Source organism: Meles meles, chromosome 5 (genome assembly GCF_922984935.1).
Source record: "Meles meles chromosome 5, mMelMel3.1 paternal haplotype, whole genome shotgun sequence".
In the NCBI taxonomy this organism is placed as follows: Eukaryota; Metazoa; Chordata; class Mammalia; order Carnivora; family Mustelidae; genus Meles; species Meles meles.
Genome location: NC_060070.1, coordinates 24440457 through 24457837, shown reverse-complemented (window position 1 = coordinate 24457837; position 17381 = coordinate 24440457). Strand labels below are relative to the sequence as shown.

Here is a 17381-nt window from a genome sequence, read left to right as displayed (position 1 = left end):
TAATTCCACCTCCCTTAGACAACTATTTCCATGTTTGCCTATTTCTTCTGGTTCCTACCCATGTACCTCTGCATTTGAATCATTTTGAAAATGACTTACTACATTGTTTGCATACCTTTCTGGGCAAGTCACCCTTGCCTTTGTCTAGCTGAGATATCCATTAGGCTGAGAGAAATACTGGGATTTGCTCTAAAAAGAATGAACGGAGAGGACGTTGGGGAGGAGGGGGAGGATTCTGCTTCTGATCTGAAAAAATGTTTATTTTATTTTTATTTTTTAACATTTTACTTATTTATTTGACAGAGAGAGACGCAGTGAGAGAGGGAACACAAGCAGTGAGAGTGAGAGAGGGAGAAGCAGGCTTCCCGCTGAGCAGAGAGCCCGATGTGGGGGCTCGATCCCAGGGCTCTGGGATCAGGACCCGAGCTGAAGGCAGACATTTAATGACTGAGCCACCCAGGTGCCCTCAAAAATGAGTTTAAACAACAATACGATAACCTAACAAACCAGGCTTACTATTTTGAGTTTTCCAAATCTTTCGTTCTTTCCTTTTTCTCTTTTCTTTCTTTCTTCCTTCCTTCCTCTCTTCCTTCCTTCCTTCCTTCCTCTCTTTCTTTCTTTCTTTCTTTCTTTCTTTCTTTCTTTCTTTCTTTCTTTTTAGACAGAGAGATGGAGAGCACATGGGAGAAGGGTGGGGAGGGGCAGAGGGAGAGGGAGAAAGAGACTCCCAGGCAGGCTCCACGCCCAGCAAAGCCTGACATGGGGTTCGATCTCATGACCCTAAGACCATGACCTGAGTCGAAATCAAGTCAGACACGACCGACGGAGCTACCCAGGTGCCCCATTCTCTCCTTTTTCAAAGGCAGCAGCTAGAGAACCGAGTTTACTGAGCTCTGTGGTCTAGAGAAAACTCTGCTTTGGTGTATGACAGTCAAGCCACGGGGCGTGCTGCCTGATGGCTGAAGTAGAGGGAGGAATTAAAAGAAAAGCTCCTTCCTTCCTGTTTCTTGAGTCTGAGGGGAGAAGGAAAACCAGAGGGTGAAGCAGAATGAACCAGGCCCATGTCTGTGTCCCAACTTCCAGACCTTTCGCCTGGTGCTAGGGAGGGACATGGAGAAGTTAGGATAACTTCCTGGGAAGAAGGAGCTTTCTGTGGGGCGCCTGGGTGGCTCAGTGGTTTAAGCCGCTGCCTTCGGCTCAGGTCATGATCTCAGGGTCCTGGGATCGAGCCCCGCATCGGGCTCTCTGCTCTGCAGGGAGACTGCTTCCTCCTCTCTCTCTGCCTGCCTCTCTGCCTACTTGTGATCTCTCTCTCTCTGTCAAATAAATAAATAATTAAAAAAAAAAATCTTAAAAAAATAAAAAATAAAAAAAAAAAAAAAGAAGGAGCTTTCTGTGTCCACATCTGGATTCTGGTGAGCCCTGGTACTCGGAGGCTGCTTCCACGATCGTCCTAGGCTGGCCATTACACCCGGCCCCAGCACGTGGAAAGAAAAGCAAGGTCCCAAGCTTTCAGTGTCTCTCAGATTTCCTGTTATGTGGAAGCTAACCCAAGAACTAGGGGCTGGCCGTGGCAGAGCAAAGTGACAGACCAGTCCACGGAGGGTCGGGGTGGATCCCTGGGTCTGCGACTATCTGGAGAACGTGGCAGAGGTCCGGGGGATCAGCAGCCACCAAGACCTGAAGTGGTGCCCTGTCCTTCAGGGACCAAACCTGGAGCCCAGACCACGACTTAGAGCTGCCGCAATGCTCTGTGCAAATCCCCATGGGTGGGCGACCCCTCAGCAGCAACCGCTCCAGAGACCAGTGGTTCAGGGGCGCTTGACCCAAGGACCCCTGTTCTTCCGGACACTGGGAGCACATTTCTGCTGCACTAGCCCCCATGACATGCGGACACGTTTTTGGGGAGAAAAGTAGGGAGAAGGGGTCATTCTCTGGAGGACTGCAAAACACCCAAAGGGCTATGGAAATCACCCCCACAAGATAAGCTGAAAAGTGAGTTTTTATGTCAAAGCAGCAGGTGTGAGTTTGTGAAGACCAGGTGAATTGTAGATTAGCTAAAGAAATTGCATATTCTGCAATTTGAATTGTAGTGGGAGTTTCATTTGGGTTTCCTCCATTTGCTCTAAGGAACTGGGTGAATCACTGGAACTGTGAAATAGGTGAAACTAGATCTCCAAACTCCCGGCCAACTCTGGCATTCCAGCGCCGTCATCCGAAAGAAGAATTTTGATTGGCGGAGGGGAACGGGATGCCTGCCATCACCTCACTGGTTATGGTATTCATTGCTCATTCATTTCTTCAGCCAGTTAGGCTGATTGAGGGTCTACTGTTACACCAGAAGGGCCGGGACACATGCCTCAAGGAGCTCACCCGTGGTCTAGTAAGGGAAACACACGCAGTGACGAGAGCCATCATGAATGGAGACATGGCCACCTTGCTAAGGGGACATGAGAGCCAAAGAACCTCTTCCCTGGGACGTAAGCCTTCGCTGAGTGGGTGACAGTTACGCTGACTCCTGAATGATGAGCAGGGGTGAATCAGGAGCTGACCAGCTGGGAACAGCAGTTTAGCTGGAACAGCGTGTGCAAATGCCCGTTCGACTGGCATTTTGAGTTCAAAGCCTTAGAGGCTGGAGGATGTGTTGGTAGGGGCTGAAGGTAGGAGATATGTTTGAAACAAGACTGGAATCAGATTCTGAAAGGTGTATACACCTTACTTTAGGCATCATTTTCTGCCTTGAATTGTTAGGTCTGTACACACCTTCAGTCCCCTACTAGACGGCGACGTCCAGTTCCATGTGCCGTGCTTAGAAAGCAGTCATTATGTCCTGAATAAAGACTTCAGTGTGTTACTCTAGAGCGTATGGGGTCAATTATCCTGAGGAGATAGGTTCTACTGATCCATTTGACAAGTGCCAAGGAAACATAAGGGCATGGACCCTGAGAGGTGCGAGTGGTGAGAGAGGCAACAGCGAGAAGCTGACAGAGTTTAGAGATGAGCTCTCTGTTCCCCTTGCTTCTAATGCAGGAGCAGGCAGGGGCGACATATCCATGGTCCCGCAGCTGGCTGACCCCAGGGCTCAGGTTCTCCACAGCTTCTCCAGCTGGATTTGGCAATCCATATAAAAGACCAATTCCCTGCTTCTTAGTATGGAATGCATCTACTCAGAGCCTCTATGAGGAGCTTCATTTCTTCTCAACCCCTCGGTATCTCTGGCGCTCTCAACACCCAGTGTTCTCTCCCACTGCTCCCCCTCCAGCAGCGTGGGGCCTGACCACTCACTGTGCTTGAGTGTTTCCAGGAAGGCAAGAGAGTTTGGTCCGTGGTGTCACGTTTCTGCACAAGTAGAGATCAAGAATACTTTCTTTTCTCAACAAGTTCTTAGAAATCACGACTACTTCCTCAAAGAGCTATTGTTTATTTGTTTGGTCTTTTTAAGCAAATTATGGATACACGCAACAACATAGCTGAATCTGAAAACATGTTGAGTGAAAGAATCCAGACAGGAAAGTACGTACTAGGACGCCTGGGTGGCTCAGTTGGATGAGCTCCCAACTCTTGATTTTGGCTTAGGTCATGATCTCAGGGTCCTGGGATGGAGCCCCGAGTTAGGCTCCGGGCTCATCGGGGAATCTGTTTGAGGACTCTCTCTCCCTCTACTTCTGCCTCTCTCTCTCAGATACATGATTTTTTTTTTTTTAAAGATACCTCCTGGTCCAAGGACATAGAGCTGGGACTTGAACCCAAGCGTGGGTGACTTTGAAGCTTATCCTCTTTCTACTACTTCCTGGCCCCACCTTTTGCCTTCTGGTCTGGGCTCTGGGTCTGCTGTTAGCAGAGGGCCTTGGACAACTCCTTTCCTGTGTCTGAATAATGAGAGGCTTGGATTGGATTGTTCCTGAGATTCCTTCCGGTTTAACATCCTGTAACTCCATATGTCTCTTTCTTTTAAAAAAAATGTATTTATTTTTTTGGAATAGTTAATAGTCACATGAGACTCAAAAATTTCCAAAGGGTATCCGTGTCACAGACCAGAGAGGCTAAAGAGATGTGACCACTAAGTGCCATGTGGTCTCCTGGATGGGATCCTGGGACAGAAAGAGGATTATTAGTGGAAAAGCTGGTAGAAGTCAAAGTTTTGAGTTTAGTAAAGAGTGACGTACCAATCCTGGTTTCTTAGAGTTGGCAAAAATCCCATGGTCATAGAAGATGTCAACATGAGGGCAACCAGGGGAGGGTGCATATGGGAACTCTGTGTTATCTGTACCAACACTCAGTAAATCTAAATGATTTCAAAATAAGAAGTGGTTTGGTTTTGTCTGAGTATATAGTGAGACATTGTCCTCTCACCCCTGCCCTTGGGCTGCCCAGTCTGCCCCCCATCCAGGCCGCCAATGGTACCTGTTTTCTTTCATAATCTTTCAGAGATTATGTAAGAAAATACCCATATTGTATAAATACCATTTCTCAAAGCAGAAGGTACGTCTGTGAGATAAATTCCTCTGAGTGGAATTCCTGGGCCCGCAGTGTTCTTCTTGCTAAGTTGCCTTCCGTGAAATTTGGGCTAGTTCATCCTGCCGGCTCACAACACGTATGAGGCCCCGCCGTTTCACCAACACAGATGTGTCCGGGAGACCAAGTGACCTCAGCTTAAGTCAGACTGCCAGCTCTCTAGAGCCTGCGGACTGCAGACCTCTCTAGAACGCTCTCACGGAATGGTGGGTCCCTTCTGAAGCATGTAGCCAGGGTGAGTGGGGGGTGGCCTTAGTGGCCATGGGCAGCGAGGCTATGGGGAGTGACAGCCAGGTGGTTAACATTCTTCACGGCCATGACCACTGTCCTCGGGAGAAGCCATTCACAGAGGCCATTGTCTCGGCTCCATGGCACACAAAGGGTCAAGCCTCACAAACTTGCTCATAGTTGGGGGGGAAAACTCCCCATGGGTCAGAATGTTCAGATTACAGGTCCAGGAAAATCCCTTTACAGAAAGAAGACAGCAAATCCCCAGCGCAGATGAAAGGACAAAACTTTCTTCACCTCAGAGATTCTCCAATGAATAAACCGGTTAAACATGGTTTGGATTTACTGAACATGAAAACAACTGGATTAGAGTCTAATCTAGCTAGAAAGGAGAGGAAATGTACCGAGGAAGCTAAGTAACGACAAAGCTGCAACGTTTGTATGTGCCAAGCGCGGACGGACATTCCAGTTTTATAACCGGGTTCTCTTCACTGTTTAACTTTCCTTTAGATCAAGAGAATGAGTCTCTGCTTGCGTTGGCCTCTGGGCTAACAACACTGGTATCAAAGCAACTCTGGAGCACTGGAGAGGGGAGAGGGCATGGATGCCGTGGAGGCCACGGCCCTGGCAACCCCAGGATCTGGAGGCCGGGGCTGTCAGGGCGGATGCTTAGCGTGGGTTCCACCCTTGTGGCCAACAGCCCATGCAATCCGTATCGGGATCAGCATGGCCCTGAATTAGGACATGGGTTTCTATGCCAGTTTCACTTTTTGCTGGCCGGGTGACCTTGGACTGATCGATCACACCGCCTCAGCTCTTCTTTGGTAACATGAGGATAAAACCCGCACAACAGGCTGTTTTGCGGGTTAAATGAGATAATACACATGAAAGCCCAGGCTGGAACCTTAGCCCACGACAGACAGTAGTAGGTCAGGTGTCTTTTGATCTCCCTCGTCCTCTCTACACACGCCCAGCAAGGGAGGTCGCCTGGCTCCGTGTAGACTCAGGACACGTCCAGGGCTTGCTCTGGGACAGGAGCCGTCAGGAGTTGTGACATCACCACCTCCTGACCCTATTTGTGCCAAACATTCCCTCCTCGGATGTTTATAAAAGCATAAAATAAAACACACCGGATTATGAAGAAAACGAATTTGTTGAAATCATTTATTAAAGTGGTTTTTATTTTTATTTTTATTTGTTAGAGTGTGCACTCATGCACACACACACACACACACACACACACACGAGCAGGGGGAGGGGCAGAGGGAGAGAATCTCCAGCAGACTCCCGGGTGGGCATGGAGCCAGATGCGGGGCTCCATTTCATGACCCTGACATCAGGACCTGAGCCGAAACCAAAAGTTGAACGCTTCACTGAGCCACCCAGGCGCCCCATTAACATGTTTTTTAAAACGTGTGATAAGGTAACATCTGGGCCACTCTATAACACATTGAACAAGATTCAGGGGCAGGTCTAACAACTGCAATCATTTTCAAGTGGTGACCAGTGTATTTCAAGATCTGCAGCCACACATGGGACATACATACTTGTATTCTACTACTTCTCTGGTTGGCTCCCACCTTCACAAGGGAAGAAACGCTAAATCCCAGTTAGAGAACACGGAGTATAGACATGCAACCCCCCCCCCCCCATCCGAACCCAGACTCCAGATGAAACCACGACGCCCCCTCTGGCCTCCAGACTGCAGATGAAAAGCAATTCAAAACCGTCCGGCCAGCTTTCCTTTGACTCTGAGGCTTCTCTTGAGATTTTCCTGTTGGTCTGGGATTTTCTGCAATTAGGAAATCATATGCCTACGGGTTGTTTTGTTTTGAATTGGTCCCGCTTGCTACCCTCTCAGCTTCCTGGACCTGGGGTTTGGTATCTTTTAATTTTGGAAAGTTCTCGACTATGGCTCTGTTCTGTTTCCCCTTCTGTTCTTGCATGTGGTCTTCTTCTATTAAAACCTTTCACATAGGGGCACCTGGGTGGCTCAGTGGGTTAAAGCCGCTGCCTTCCGCTCAGGTCATGATCCCAGGTTCCTGAGATCGAGCCCTGCATCGGGCTCTCTGCTTGGTGGGGAGCCTGCTTCCTCCTCTCTCTCTGCCTGCCTCTGCCTACTTGTGATCTCTGTCTAATAAATAAATAAAATCTTAAAAAAAAAAAAACTTTCACATATTATATAATTATTTTAAATATAACATAGTTATTTTAAATTCCCTGCCTGACAGTTCCAGAATCTGTGCCATGTCAGGCTCCGGTTCTGATGCCTGCTCTCCCTCTCTCCAGACTTCCTGCCTTTGGGCATGCCTTGTGAAGTTTTGCTGAAAGCCAGACATGCTGCATTGGGTAACAGGAAGTGAGGTAAGCAGGCCTCTGTGATTTATGGTAATCCGGCTAGGGAGTGGTTGTGTTCGGTTTTTGCTGTGGTTTTAGGTACCAGAGGCTTCAAATTCCTTTAGGTCTGCTTTTGTCTCTCTCTTAACTTTGGGTTTCCCTCATTACTCTCATAGTCTTAGAGCAGTCAGCGGCACTCACTCGGGCTCTACCGGAGCTCTGGGGTGTGGTGGTGAAGTAGGGGGAGTGTATGCATGTTCTTAGGCACAGATTCAATCTCCCTGTCGTAGTGGGTCTGTGACCCTCACCAGTGTGCCCGCAGTGGTAGAGCCTTGCCCCTCTGCCCCTTCCTCCCTTCTCTGACAGCCCCATTCCCAACCTGTTTCCTTGAAGTCTTGACAACCTAGTTGACTGTATGTATCTCTCCTGCCTTAGGTAAGAGAAGAAGGCTAGAGGGGCTGGTGGGCAAGGAGCACCCTTCCCCCGACAGGGATTCCGGCTCTGGCCAAGTCTTTTGCCCCAGAGAGTAGGACTTCGTAGTAAAGAAGGTTCTGGGTGTACTTCACAACGATTATTCATCTCCTCTCCCTGCCAGAGCCATAAGGAGATCTTCTTGAGCTTCACTGTGGTATCTGGTGGGGTGCCTGCAGGTAAAAAGCCCAGAAGCCCCTCAAAACTGCAGGCTCCAGGAACTTCTCACTCTCATGCTGGGCCACACTCAACTCGCAACCCAGTATTGGCCTGTTAAGTGTTCCTGCCAGTTCATGGCTCAGCGTGTCTGCTCCAGGTAAGCAGATTTTGACTGTCCATTCTAGAGGAGCCTCTTTCTTCAGATTTTGGGATGATGGTTTGCCCTGCAACCTCAATTCTGATGGGTGGGTCCAAGGAAAGACACGGAATTTCAGTGTGACCAGCTTTTCTGAGAGAGAAGAGTGTACACGTGCATGTGGGGCGGGGCACTGTGGGCAGAGGGAGAGGGAGACCATCTTTTTTTTTTTTTAGTATTTTATTTATTTGACAGGGGGAGAGAGAGAGCACAAGGAGGGAGAGCAGCAGGCAGAGGGAGAGGGAGAAGCAGGCTTCCCACTGAGCAGGAAGCCTGACTCAGGACTCCACCCCAGGATCCTGGGGTCATGACCTGAGCCAAAGGCAGATGCGTAACCAACTGAGCCACCCAGGTGCCCCGAGGGAGAGAATCTTAAGCAGGCTCCACTCCCAGCGCAGAGCCCAATGCAGGACTTGATCTCACCATGCTGGGATCATGACCTGAGCCAAAATCGAGAGTTAGATGCCTAACCAACTGAGCCACCCCAGCTTTCCTGTCCAGCTTTTTCTTGTAAGGACAAGAGTGCCAACTTTCATCTCTTTACACATCAGAATTGGAACCGGAAGTCCCTTTATTTTGAATAGCCATTCCCTTGCCTCCATCTGAACTCCTAGATCCCTTCTTGTCCTCACATTTGCTGTATCTTCTCTCTGGCTGGACTATTAGTGAGTCCTTTCATGATGATTTTTTTTTTTTTTAAAGATTTTGACAGAGAGAGTGAAAGAGCACAAGCAGGCTCCCCACTGAGCAGGGATCCTGATGTGGGGCTCGATCCCAGGACCCTGGGATCATGACCTGAGCCGAAGGCAGTCGCTTAACCGACTGAGCCACCTAGGTGCCCCTGATGATGATGTCTTAACAAGGCTGAGTTTCTTCAGAAAAGGAGCCATGGTTAGCCTCTTGCCTATGTTAACACTTTGCACACAAACAATGCCTGGTGTTGCTGTTTGATTTTACTGAATTGCTTCCATTTATGACCTTCATTCTAACAGGGGAAAGCACCTGGTGAGTTTTAACCAGCACCCTCTAAACTTCTTTTCGTGCTGTTGAATGAATTAACAGGGTCTTTTTTTTTTTTTTTTTTTAAGATTTTACTTATTTATTTAACAGAGATCACAAGTAGGCAGAGAGGCAGGCGGCGGGGGGGGGGGGGGGGGGCAAGCAGGCTCTCTGCTGAGCAGAGAGCCCTATATGGGGCTTGATCCAGGACACTGAGATCATGACCTGAGCCAAAGGGAGAGGCCCAACCCACTGAGCCACTCAGGCGCCCCAGGGTCTTATTTTCTTAGCAAAGTTGGAATAACACAAATTTCACGTACTATGAATTGAGTTACAAAAGTAACTTCTCAAGATCTGGTAAGCCCTGACTCCTTTGATTTCTTTAAATTTTTACTAAAATTCCAGTTAGGGGCACCTAGCTGGCTCAGTTGATATAGCACACCACGCTTAATCTCAGGGTCACTGAGTTTATTAAGGCCCCTGTTGGGTGTGTAGCCAAATAAATAAATAAATGACTCAATTCCAGTTAGTCAACATACAGTGTAATAGGAGTTTCAGGTGTACAATATAGTGATTCAACACTTCCACACAACACCCGGTGCTCATCACAAGTGCCCTCCTTAGTCCCCATCCCCTAGTTAACCCATCCTCCCACCCTCCTCCCCTCTGGTAACCATCAGTTTGTTCTCTATAGTCCAGAGTCTGTTTCTTGGTTTGCCTCTTTTTTTCCCCTTTTGTTTGTTTTCTTAAATTCCATAGATGAGTGAAATCATATGGTATTTGTCTTTCTTTGGATTTCTTGACTTTGTTTTGTAATGACTTAAGTAGCTAGGTTAAGAAAGAATCTGACCAAATTCTAGGCAAAGAGCCTTCTGGCTAAGTGTCTGAACAAGCTGTTTCAGAATTATCTAGCAAGTTAAAAAAAAAAAAAAAATTCTTGGACTTAGTCTTAGGGAGCAATTATGGTACACAGCTAAGTGTAGAAAAATAAGAAACTCCTGATCAGCAAGTTATTCATGTCCAAAAGTGTTTTTTATACCCATACTTAAAAAAATCTAACCAAAAACCAAAACAAAACCCATCCATTCCTCATTCATGTTCAGTCTAGAAGACACAGGAAATGTTACTGAAAACTCATGCTTTTACTCATTCCGTAAATGTACGGAGCACCAAGTGAAGGCTGGTTGCCGGGTCTCGGGCCCCGTTCAAAAGCAGCAAGTGCACCGACGTACGGCTTTTAGAGTCAGACGTCCCTGCAGTCTTCATCCAGAGCCATCGCGTCCTGGGTAACCGTGAGCGTGTCCCTTAGGCTTGCACGGCCTCAGTCTTCCCATGTGTGAGAGTGATGCTCTCCGACAGAGATCACGAAGGAAGTACCAAGGAAAATTTACACTTCATCCTCCTAAAATGGTTTCTCACTCACTTCTCAGTCCCAGCACTGGCACACTGTAATCGTCACAGCCGGCATCCACCAAGGAGCCCACCCACGTGCCCGGCAGCGCGCCACGCTGTCCATCCAGATGTCACACTGTATCTGTGAAGGTCTAGAGGCCGGCAGCCTCCTCCCTCCAGTGGCTGTGTTTACCCTCACTCCCCTAACCGAACACTGACAGAGCCGGCTGCAGCAGCGGGACAAGGGCTTGTCATCTACAAGAGGGCGGGGCTCAAAAGTCACACGATGTAATAAAAAGATCCTCCCCTGCGTCCCCCCTCAGAGGTCATCACCACAACTGAGGGGCACGATGGCAGAACCTCCAATAAGGAAGCCAAATAAATACCGGATAAACCTATGCAGGAACAGCCGTGGGTTTAATGGTGGCTTCAGTGACGAGCACTGCCATCAGATAACGAAGTCTTTACGTGTCCCAGATGCCGCTGTGCTAAGGATTTTACATCCGGTCTCCACCACTGTAAGTTCCTGGAGGCTTTAATCACTGATGCTGATGCTTCACAACTAACAGCTGAGACGAGGCAATTACTGAGAGGCTCTTGTAGCACAACTCACTGCCAGGTTAATTTCTACTTCTAGGAAGACCCTTAAGGGTTTCTAGAACCTCCTCCTGTATGGTTGGAGTTAACAGCACCTGCATTTTTACTTCACAGGCTCGAGGGTGTCACTTCATTTTTTTCTTCAGAGAACTGAGTGTGCACGCGCACACACACGGACACGCACACGTGCACGCATGACGAGCCGGGGGCGGGGCACAGGGAGAGGGATTAGCGGACTCCCGCTGAGCTAGAGGCCTGGAAGTGGGGCTCTATCCCAGGGCCCTGAGACCATCACCTGAACTGAAATCAAGAGTGGGACACCTAACCAACTGAGCCACCTAGGCGACTCAAAGGTGTTATTCTAATAGGGACCATGGTTTCAATTCTCTGACACAACCCTGAGAAGTACTTTCCCACATCAGGCAAAAATGTATCACCTGAAATAAGCAACTTTTCACCTAACTTCAACTTTCTAAGAGCATGCCCTCCCTTAGGCAATAGTAGAGGTTAAAAGTAAGCAGGCCAGTCCCACCCCTCCGAAGCCACGTTATTTCCTTGCCTATAAATGACCAAAATCAAAAGAATTCCAGTGAGTGGAAGTCTCTGCACTCCTGGTGTTTTCTGATGTAGGAGCCCGCCCCGGGCATTGTAGGAGGCTCAGCGGCGTCTCTAACTTCCGCCCACTACAGTTGGTAACGGTCCCCAGTTGTGATGACCAAAGATGTCTTGGGATAGTGCGACATGTGCCTTGGGGGCAAAACCATCCCTGATTGAAAGGAATGAATTCAGAGCTGTCACTGCTCCGTTCTGCATACCAACACTCGACGGCCTTTGGTGTTACCTCTCCAGCTCACTGAAATCACCTGTTGTTTAGCTTTGTACCTTCTTATAGTAAGTGAAATGTCCAGTTTATGGAATTGTGAAATATATTTAAGCAACAAAAGGTCTTAGAGGGCAGCTCTAATTCCTAGGACTTCCAGTCTGCTTGGTGGACATCCTAGTTTGGCCCAGACCTAAGCTGGTTTCCTCTCAAATGGACTGACCTGTTTCCAGAGACAGCTCTGGAGTGGGAGGACAAACTTTCCTTACCTTGGGGTTTAACTCTGGGTCACAACGGGTCCCCCCAAACCACCAGATGTTGTACAGACTCAAATTAGAGACCACATTCTGACTGCAATGGTCTGGCTACAACACAAGTTAGAGAGCAAGGAGTCCTTCACTTTCTGGTTTCTTATCACTTAACACAAGTCAGGCTAGAACACTGTGCCCTTCTGCCTTGGCCAAAGAGGATGAAATGTGCCACGACCCCAAACCAAATTAAAGAGAAAGCATGACTCTGCTGACCAAGAAAAGGGTTATTATACCCTTGCTAAGTGTGTTTAAACAAGTCACTCAGAAAACTAGGAAAAAAATTCCTGTGAAAACTAGGAGGCACAGTACTGACTTATCTTAAAAGGCCTTTTAAGAAGAATGACTTGAGATTATAAAGCATTTTTCAAATACACAAAGTGCTTCATAACAACTCAGTAAGCTTTGAGGAATGCTTTTTCTAGTACATCACTTTTTTTGTTGTAAAAAAGAAAATACCCCAATTCAAAGGGTGGCAGCATATTTGATATCACCACTGTTTAAGAGGAATGGAGTTACAGGAATGAGAAGTATATAATTAGTAAATAATCCCTCTCAACAGTGAGTTAAGCAGGAAAGCCAAAGGGGAGTGGGGGGAAGCAGCCGGAGGCAACACAATCAGTGCATATCAGAAATGCTTTTTTATTTTTTATTTGAAAACAACTTAAATTTTTAGACAAATGATTTTAGTATATAAATTTGATTTTGTTTTTATACAGAATATAAAGATTTCCCTCATTGATCTTCCACGTGAAGGGTATTACAAGCCTGAAGGGAGACTTTCTGCACACAAGTGTGTACCTTACACACAGGGGACTGGAAACCAATGGTGTAGTGCTTCTACACATAAATTAGGTCAAGGGACATCACATATTAAAAAGGATAAGAGAAATATTCTAGTTAGTCAGATTCCAGAAGCAAACAGGACACAAAAACTGTGCAGATAAGACCAAGTCAGTAACTTTAGTTAGGACACTGCGGGTTATACTGGAGTAACAGGTCTGCGAGGCGATCGTGGGGACCACATTAAAATAGCAAGGAAGAGCTATTTATATAGAAAGGCTGGAAGGAGGGATTTTCACTAAAGCAAATTAACTTCTTGTCAACTGCCAAAACAAAACAAAACCAAACTGAGCATATGGATGTTAGTATACCGAAGGCATGTTATACCAGTTTTTGTGTGGCATGCTGAGAGTTAGAACTTCTTCACTGGTGCGTGTGAACCATTAATAGTCACGGAGAGGTGTGTTTTTTTGTGTGTTTTTTGTGTGTGTGTGTGGTTTTTTTTTTTTGCCCCTTCTCACCAAATTTCAGGCATGTCTTATTTTAGATGGAGTATAGCTTTTATCTATAATTTCATCCTGTAAAAACATGTGAAGACAACGTTCATTCTGTGCCAGAGGATGACCAGCGACCCTAGGAATTAAAAAACACACACTTAGTCCAGTAATTTTCAAAAGCGAGCCTGGGGGGTCAAACACACATTTTCTAAGGTTAAAAAGCATGTACGATTTAGTAATAATACGTGTTATTCTGGACTGCTCACAAGGCTATGCTCTCTCAGCAAATGGTTGATATTTCCTTTCCTTTGACTCACTGGGGTCACTTAGAAAACATTTAATCACCAGCTCTGCACTGCTTTTGGAACACATAACCAGTTCACTTCTTTATATGTTACTGGGTATATTCACAAGAAACCTAAATGAATTTTAATGTCAAAGGTGAAAACATGTCATTAATTCTACAAACACATTTTAAAGAAGGAAAAGATACAGGATCAGAATTAGAAATATACTGAAGTTCACTAAAAGCTCAAAATACAAAGAAAGAGGCGTAAGTGTCCAGTTTTTTCTTTTTGGCTTGCTTTAAAGGTTTCCATTGCAGACTACACATAAGATACAGATGGGTGACCAGACTTCTATCTCTGAATTACAAAACCACCTCAGCAGGCGTTCCCTTCTCCTAAAGGAAAGCATGTTCTAAGACAACAAAGGTGACATGCTACAGCAGCTAAGTCCAAGTTGAAGGCTTTGTACAACTCCCCCTCCTGTTTAGCCACTCACAGATCTTCAATCTTTATTTCTAGGTAAAAACTGAAGTGCTGGTTAGTACGTAAGCTCACACAACCATAATCCTCACCATTTGATTTTATTTGGTCAAATTTCAGGCCAATGCAAAATTACAGCGATCCCTTTCCTGGCATAACTCTATTACTTTGGTTTTTAAAAACCGCTGTATTTCCAAAGGAGTAAAATTAAAAGCTAGAAATTTTAGTTTAAAAACCAAAATCTCAGGTGTTCTTATATTTTGAAAAAAATACATTCTGCCATGAACATTTTAAATGTGTACCTTTACATAAGACACGCTCCATCTGCAATCAAACAAAATGACTGCAGGTACACTCTAAGTTTTATTGTTCATGCTAGAACATGCCTTAAATGAGAAAGAATCATAAGTAAAACTGTATTTTTTAAATGCTGCAATTTTAAATGTAATCTGCATAAATTAACCATGAAAAACAAATACAAAACTTAGGTCAACACAAAGCTACTCATTCTAATCACTCAAGTGTGTTAATATTTATCACATGATCTTCAACTTGTTACATACTTCTACTGTATTCAAATGGCACAAATAGTTAGGAAATGGCCAAAAAGAAGTGTTACCATTCACCTTAATACCTAAATTACTAGTATTCACCTGAAGTCGTCTCAGAACACTATTCCCTCTTAAACCTCGAGGTACAGAAAGTACTCACTTGTTTATAAACTGCTCCAGTCCTTGCTTCCTTTCTTCAATAAAATTATCATCAAATATTCCATCGTCTCCTCTAAAAGGAAGCTGACGCAAAAACGCTTTTCCAGGGAGCGGGGGAACTACAACCTGAAAAAACACAGGAAAGAAAGCTCTTGAAGATGCTGACCGGGTTGTGAAAATGTATAGAGCACAACATGAAGACAAGTATATGTTCACTAGGACAGCCATTCCACTGTTACACCAGTTTAAATAGAAAAGAAAATCAGTAAAAAACACACTGAAAAAAGATTCAACGTTTGGAGGCAAGATAACCGAAACCCAGAATAATCCATCAGACTACGGCTCCTCAATGGCATGGCCTGTAGCTTAATTATCGTTTTCCCTGAACCTGTCCAGGCACAAGTGTACAAAGAGAACACTCGAGCAATGCTACAGTAAGGCTGTGATGCCTCCAGACAGTCCGGATGCCACTTAGGGGAGACAATGCTCCCTACAGTTGAAACTGCAGAGATCACAATCAACTTTCAATTACCATAGTAACAAACTCTCTCCAGCCTGGGCAGGTAAGAATTCCATGGTCTCTTTCTTCCACCTCCTAACATCTGCAAATAGTCTTTCCTACTTGTGTTCGAGCAGCATTTAAAAAATAAAATACTCAACAATTCTGTCACCACTCTACCATTTTCTAGGCTAAGAAACATGTCAACTTTCTCCCACATCCAATACCCTCTCTCGCCCCAAGGACCTGTCATTTCTTTCTTCTGACATAGGAATATCCTAATTTTCCCCTTCAAAGCCTAACTGTCCTCTAGGACCAACTTATACTGATCTCTCTCTTCTAGGAATTACCTGGAGCTCAAATATTTGTCTGAGTTAAACAGCACAAAGCTCTATTTCACAGGTGAGTTTGGTTTCTCAAACTATGGCACTGTTAACATTTTGAACCAGGTCATTCTCTGGGGATGGGGTGGGCAGGGGACGGCTTTCTTGCACACTGCAGAATGCTTAACAGCATCGCAGGCCTCTACCCACCAGACTGGGTAGCACCCAGGAACACCCCCTTGTTGTGACAACAAAAGCTGTCTTCAGACATTGTCACCTGTCTCCCAGGGGACAAAACTGTCCTTGGTGGAAAACCACCAACTTAAGCTATTAATGCCTTCAAATAACGATCCCGTCTCAGGCCTTAAAATTTTAAGAAAGCCTGGGCACAAAACAGAGGCTCCAAGGCCTGTTATATGATTAACCATTTAGCTGGATCCGTATCTTACACAAAACAGGAAAGGTGTAAGGAAACAATTCAGACGAGAAGAAATATGAATAGTAAACACCAGTAATAAAATTATATGCATTCTAAAAATTTTAAACCCTTGATGCAGTTTCTATCCTAAAACAAAAAGAAATGAACTAGAGTGAAAAAAGAAAGATCAACACAAGGCGCCTGGGTGGCTCAGTGGGTAAAGCCTCTGCCTCGGCTCAGGTCATGATCTCAGGGTCCTGGGATCCAGCCCTGCATTGGGGGGGGTCTCTGCTCAGCAGGGAGCCTGCTTCCCTCTCTCTCTCTGCCTGCCTCTCTGCCTACTTGTGATCTCTGTCTGCCAAATAAGTAAATAAAATCTTAAAAAAAAAGATCAACATAACTTCATACAGAATAGCAAAGAACAAAATAAAAGCAAAAGAGAACAGAAAACCAAATGCCCAACATGAACTTCCTAATTCCTTCCCAGATCCATCTACTCTCTTCCCCAGAAGACCAATGATTAAGACGTCTGAAGATTTACCTTCCTAACTCTGCTGTAGCATTCTCAAATCTCTCTCCCTATATCAGCATTTGTGAAGTTGAGTGTTAAAACCTGCAGGGACCATACAACTGAGAAGCAGAGATCGTGACCACTAACTGAGCTCCAGTACGATGGCTATCTGATGGGCAGGGAAAAACACCTGTATGTATAAAGCTATTGTTTAAAAAAGCCAGAACTAGACTAAACAAATAACTACCATTAATTAGGGCATAATTTAGCATGAAACTTAAGATTACTATGTGTTATCTGCAGAGATATATTCTTCCTAACATAATATTCAAAGCTGTCACTGAAATGGATGGTGAGGTTGTAGGTAACAGGATTAATAATCTACAAAAATCATGAGTGGCTTGTTTGGCTAAGATTCCAAAGATCCTCTTCAATATCAAATTATTTTTGCGCAAGCAGTCTGAAATGATTTCGTTAGAATTCTTACCAATTTAACAGTCATTAATCCAAAGATATTTGTGTATGTGTGGGGTGAGAAGTGGACAGGAAGATACTTGGGACAGCATAATAAAGGAACGTATACTAAACATCACCTACTTTCTGGCCTCAAAAACCACATTTTGGTTCAAAGTACTAATACATAAATGAAAACAACTGTTTTTAGCAATACTGTAATTTAAGTACAACTTTCACAGTACACCCTTCAGATACTTAACTGGCCTATTACTAAAAGTGAAGTATTGACCTTCAAAGGACAGCAATTATATGAAAACAATCCATAAAATGGGAGATTTTTGCAAATCACATGTCTGATAAGGAACTTGTAAGACTTTTAAAATATCTTCTAGATA

General features: G+C 45.3%; 1 protein-coding gene across 1 annotated transcript in view; it reads right to left on the bottom strand.

Annotated features, from left to right (window-relative positions):
* Window positions 1–13289: 13289 nt before the first annotated feature.
* The window catches only part of SNX3 (sorting nexin 3), a 43642-nt gene continuing 39550 nt past the window's right edge, over window positions 13290–17381 (bottom strand). The window contains exons 3-4 of the mRNA XM_046006186.1: window positions 14781–14905; window positions 13290–13438 (exon numbers count right to left, since the gene is read on the bottom strand). Of these exons, the coding sequence (XP_045862142.1) occupies window positions 13333–13438; window positions 14781–14905 (231 nt within the window). The 3' untranslated portion in view covers window positions 13290–13332. The remainder of the gene's footprint in view (window positions 13439–14780; window positions 14906–17381) is intronic.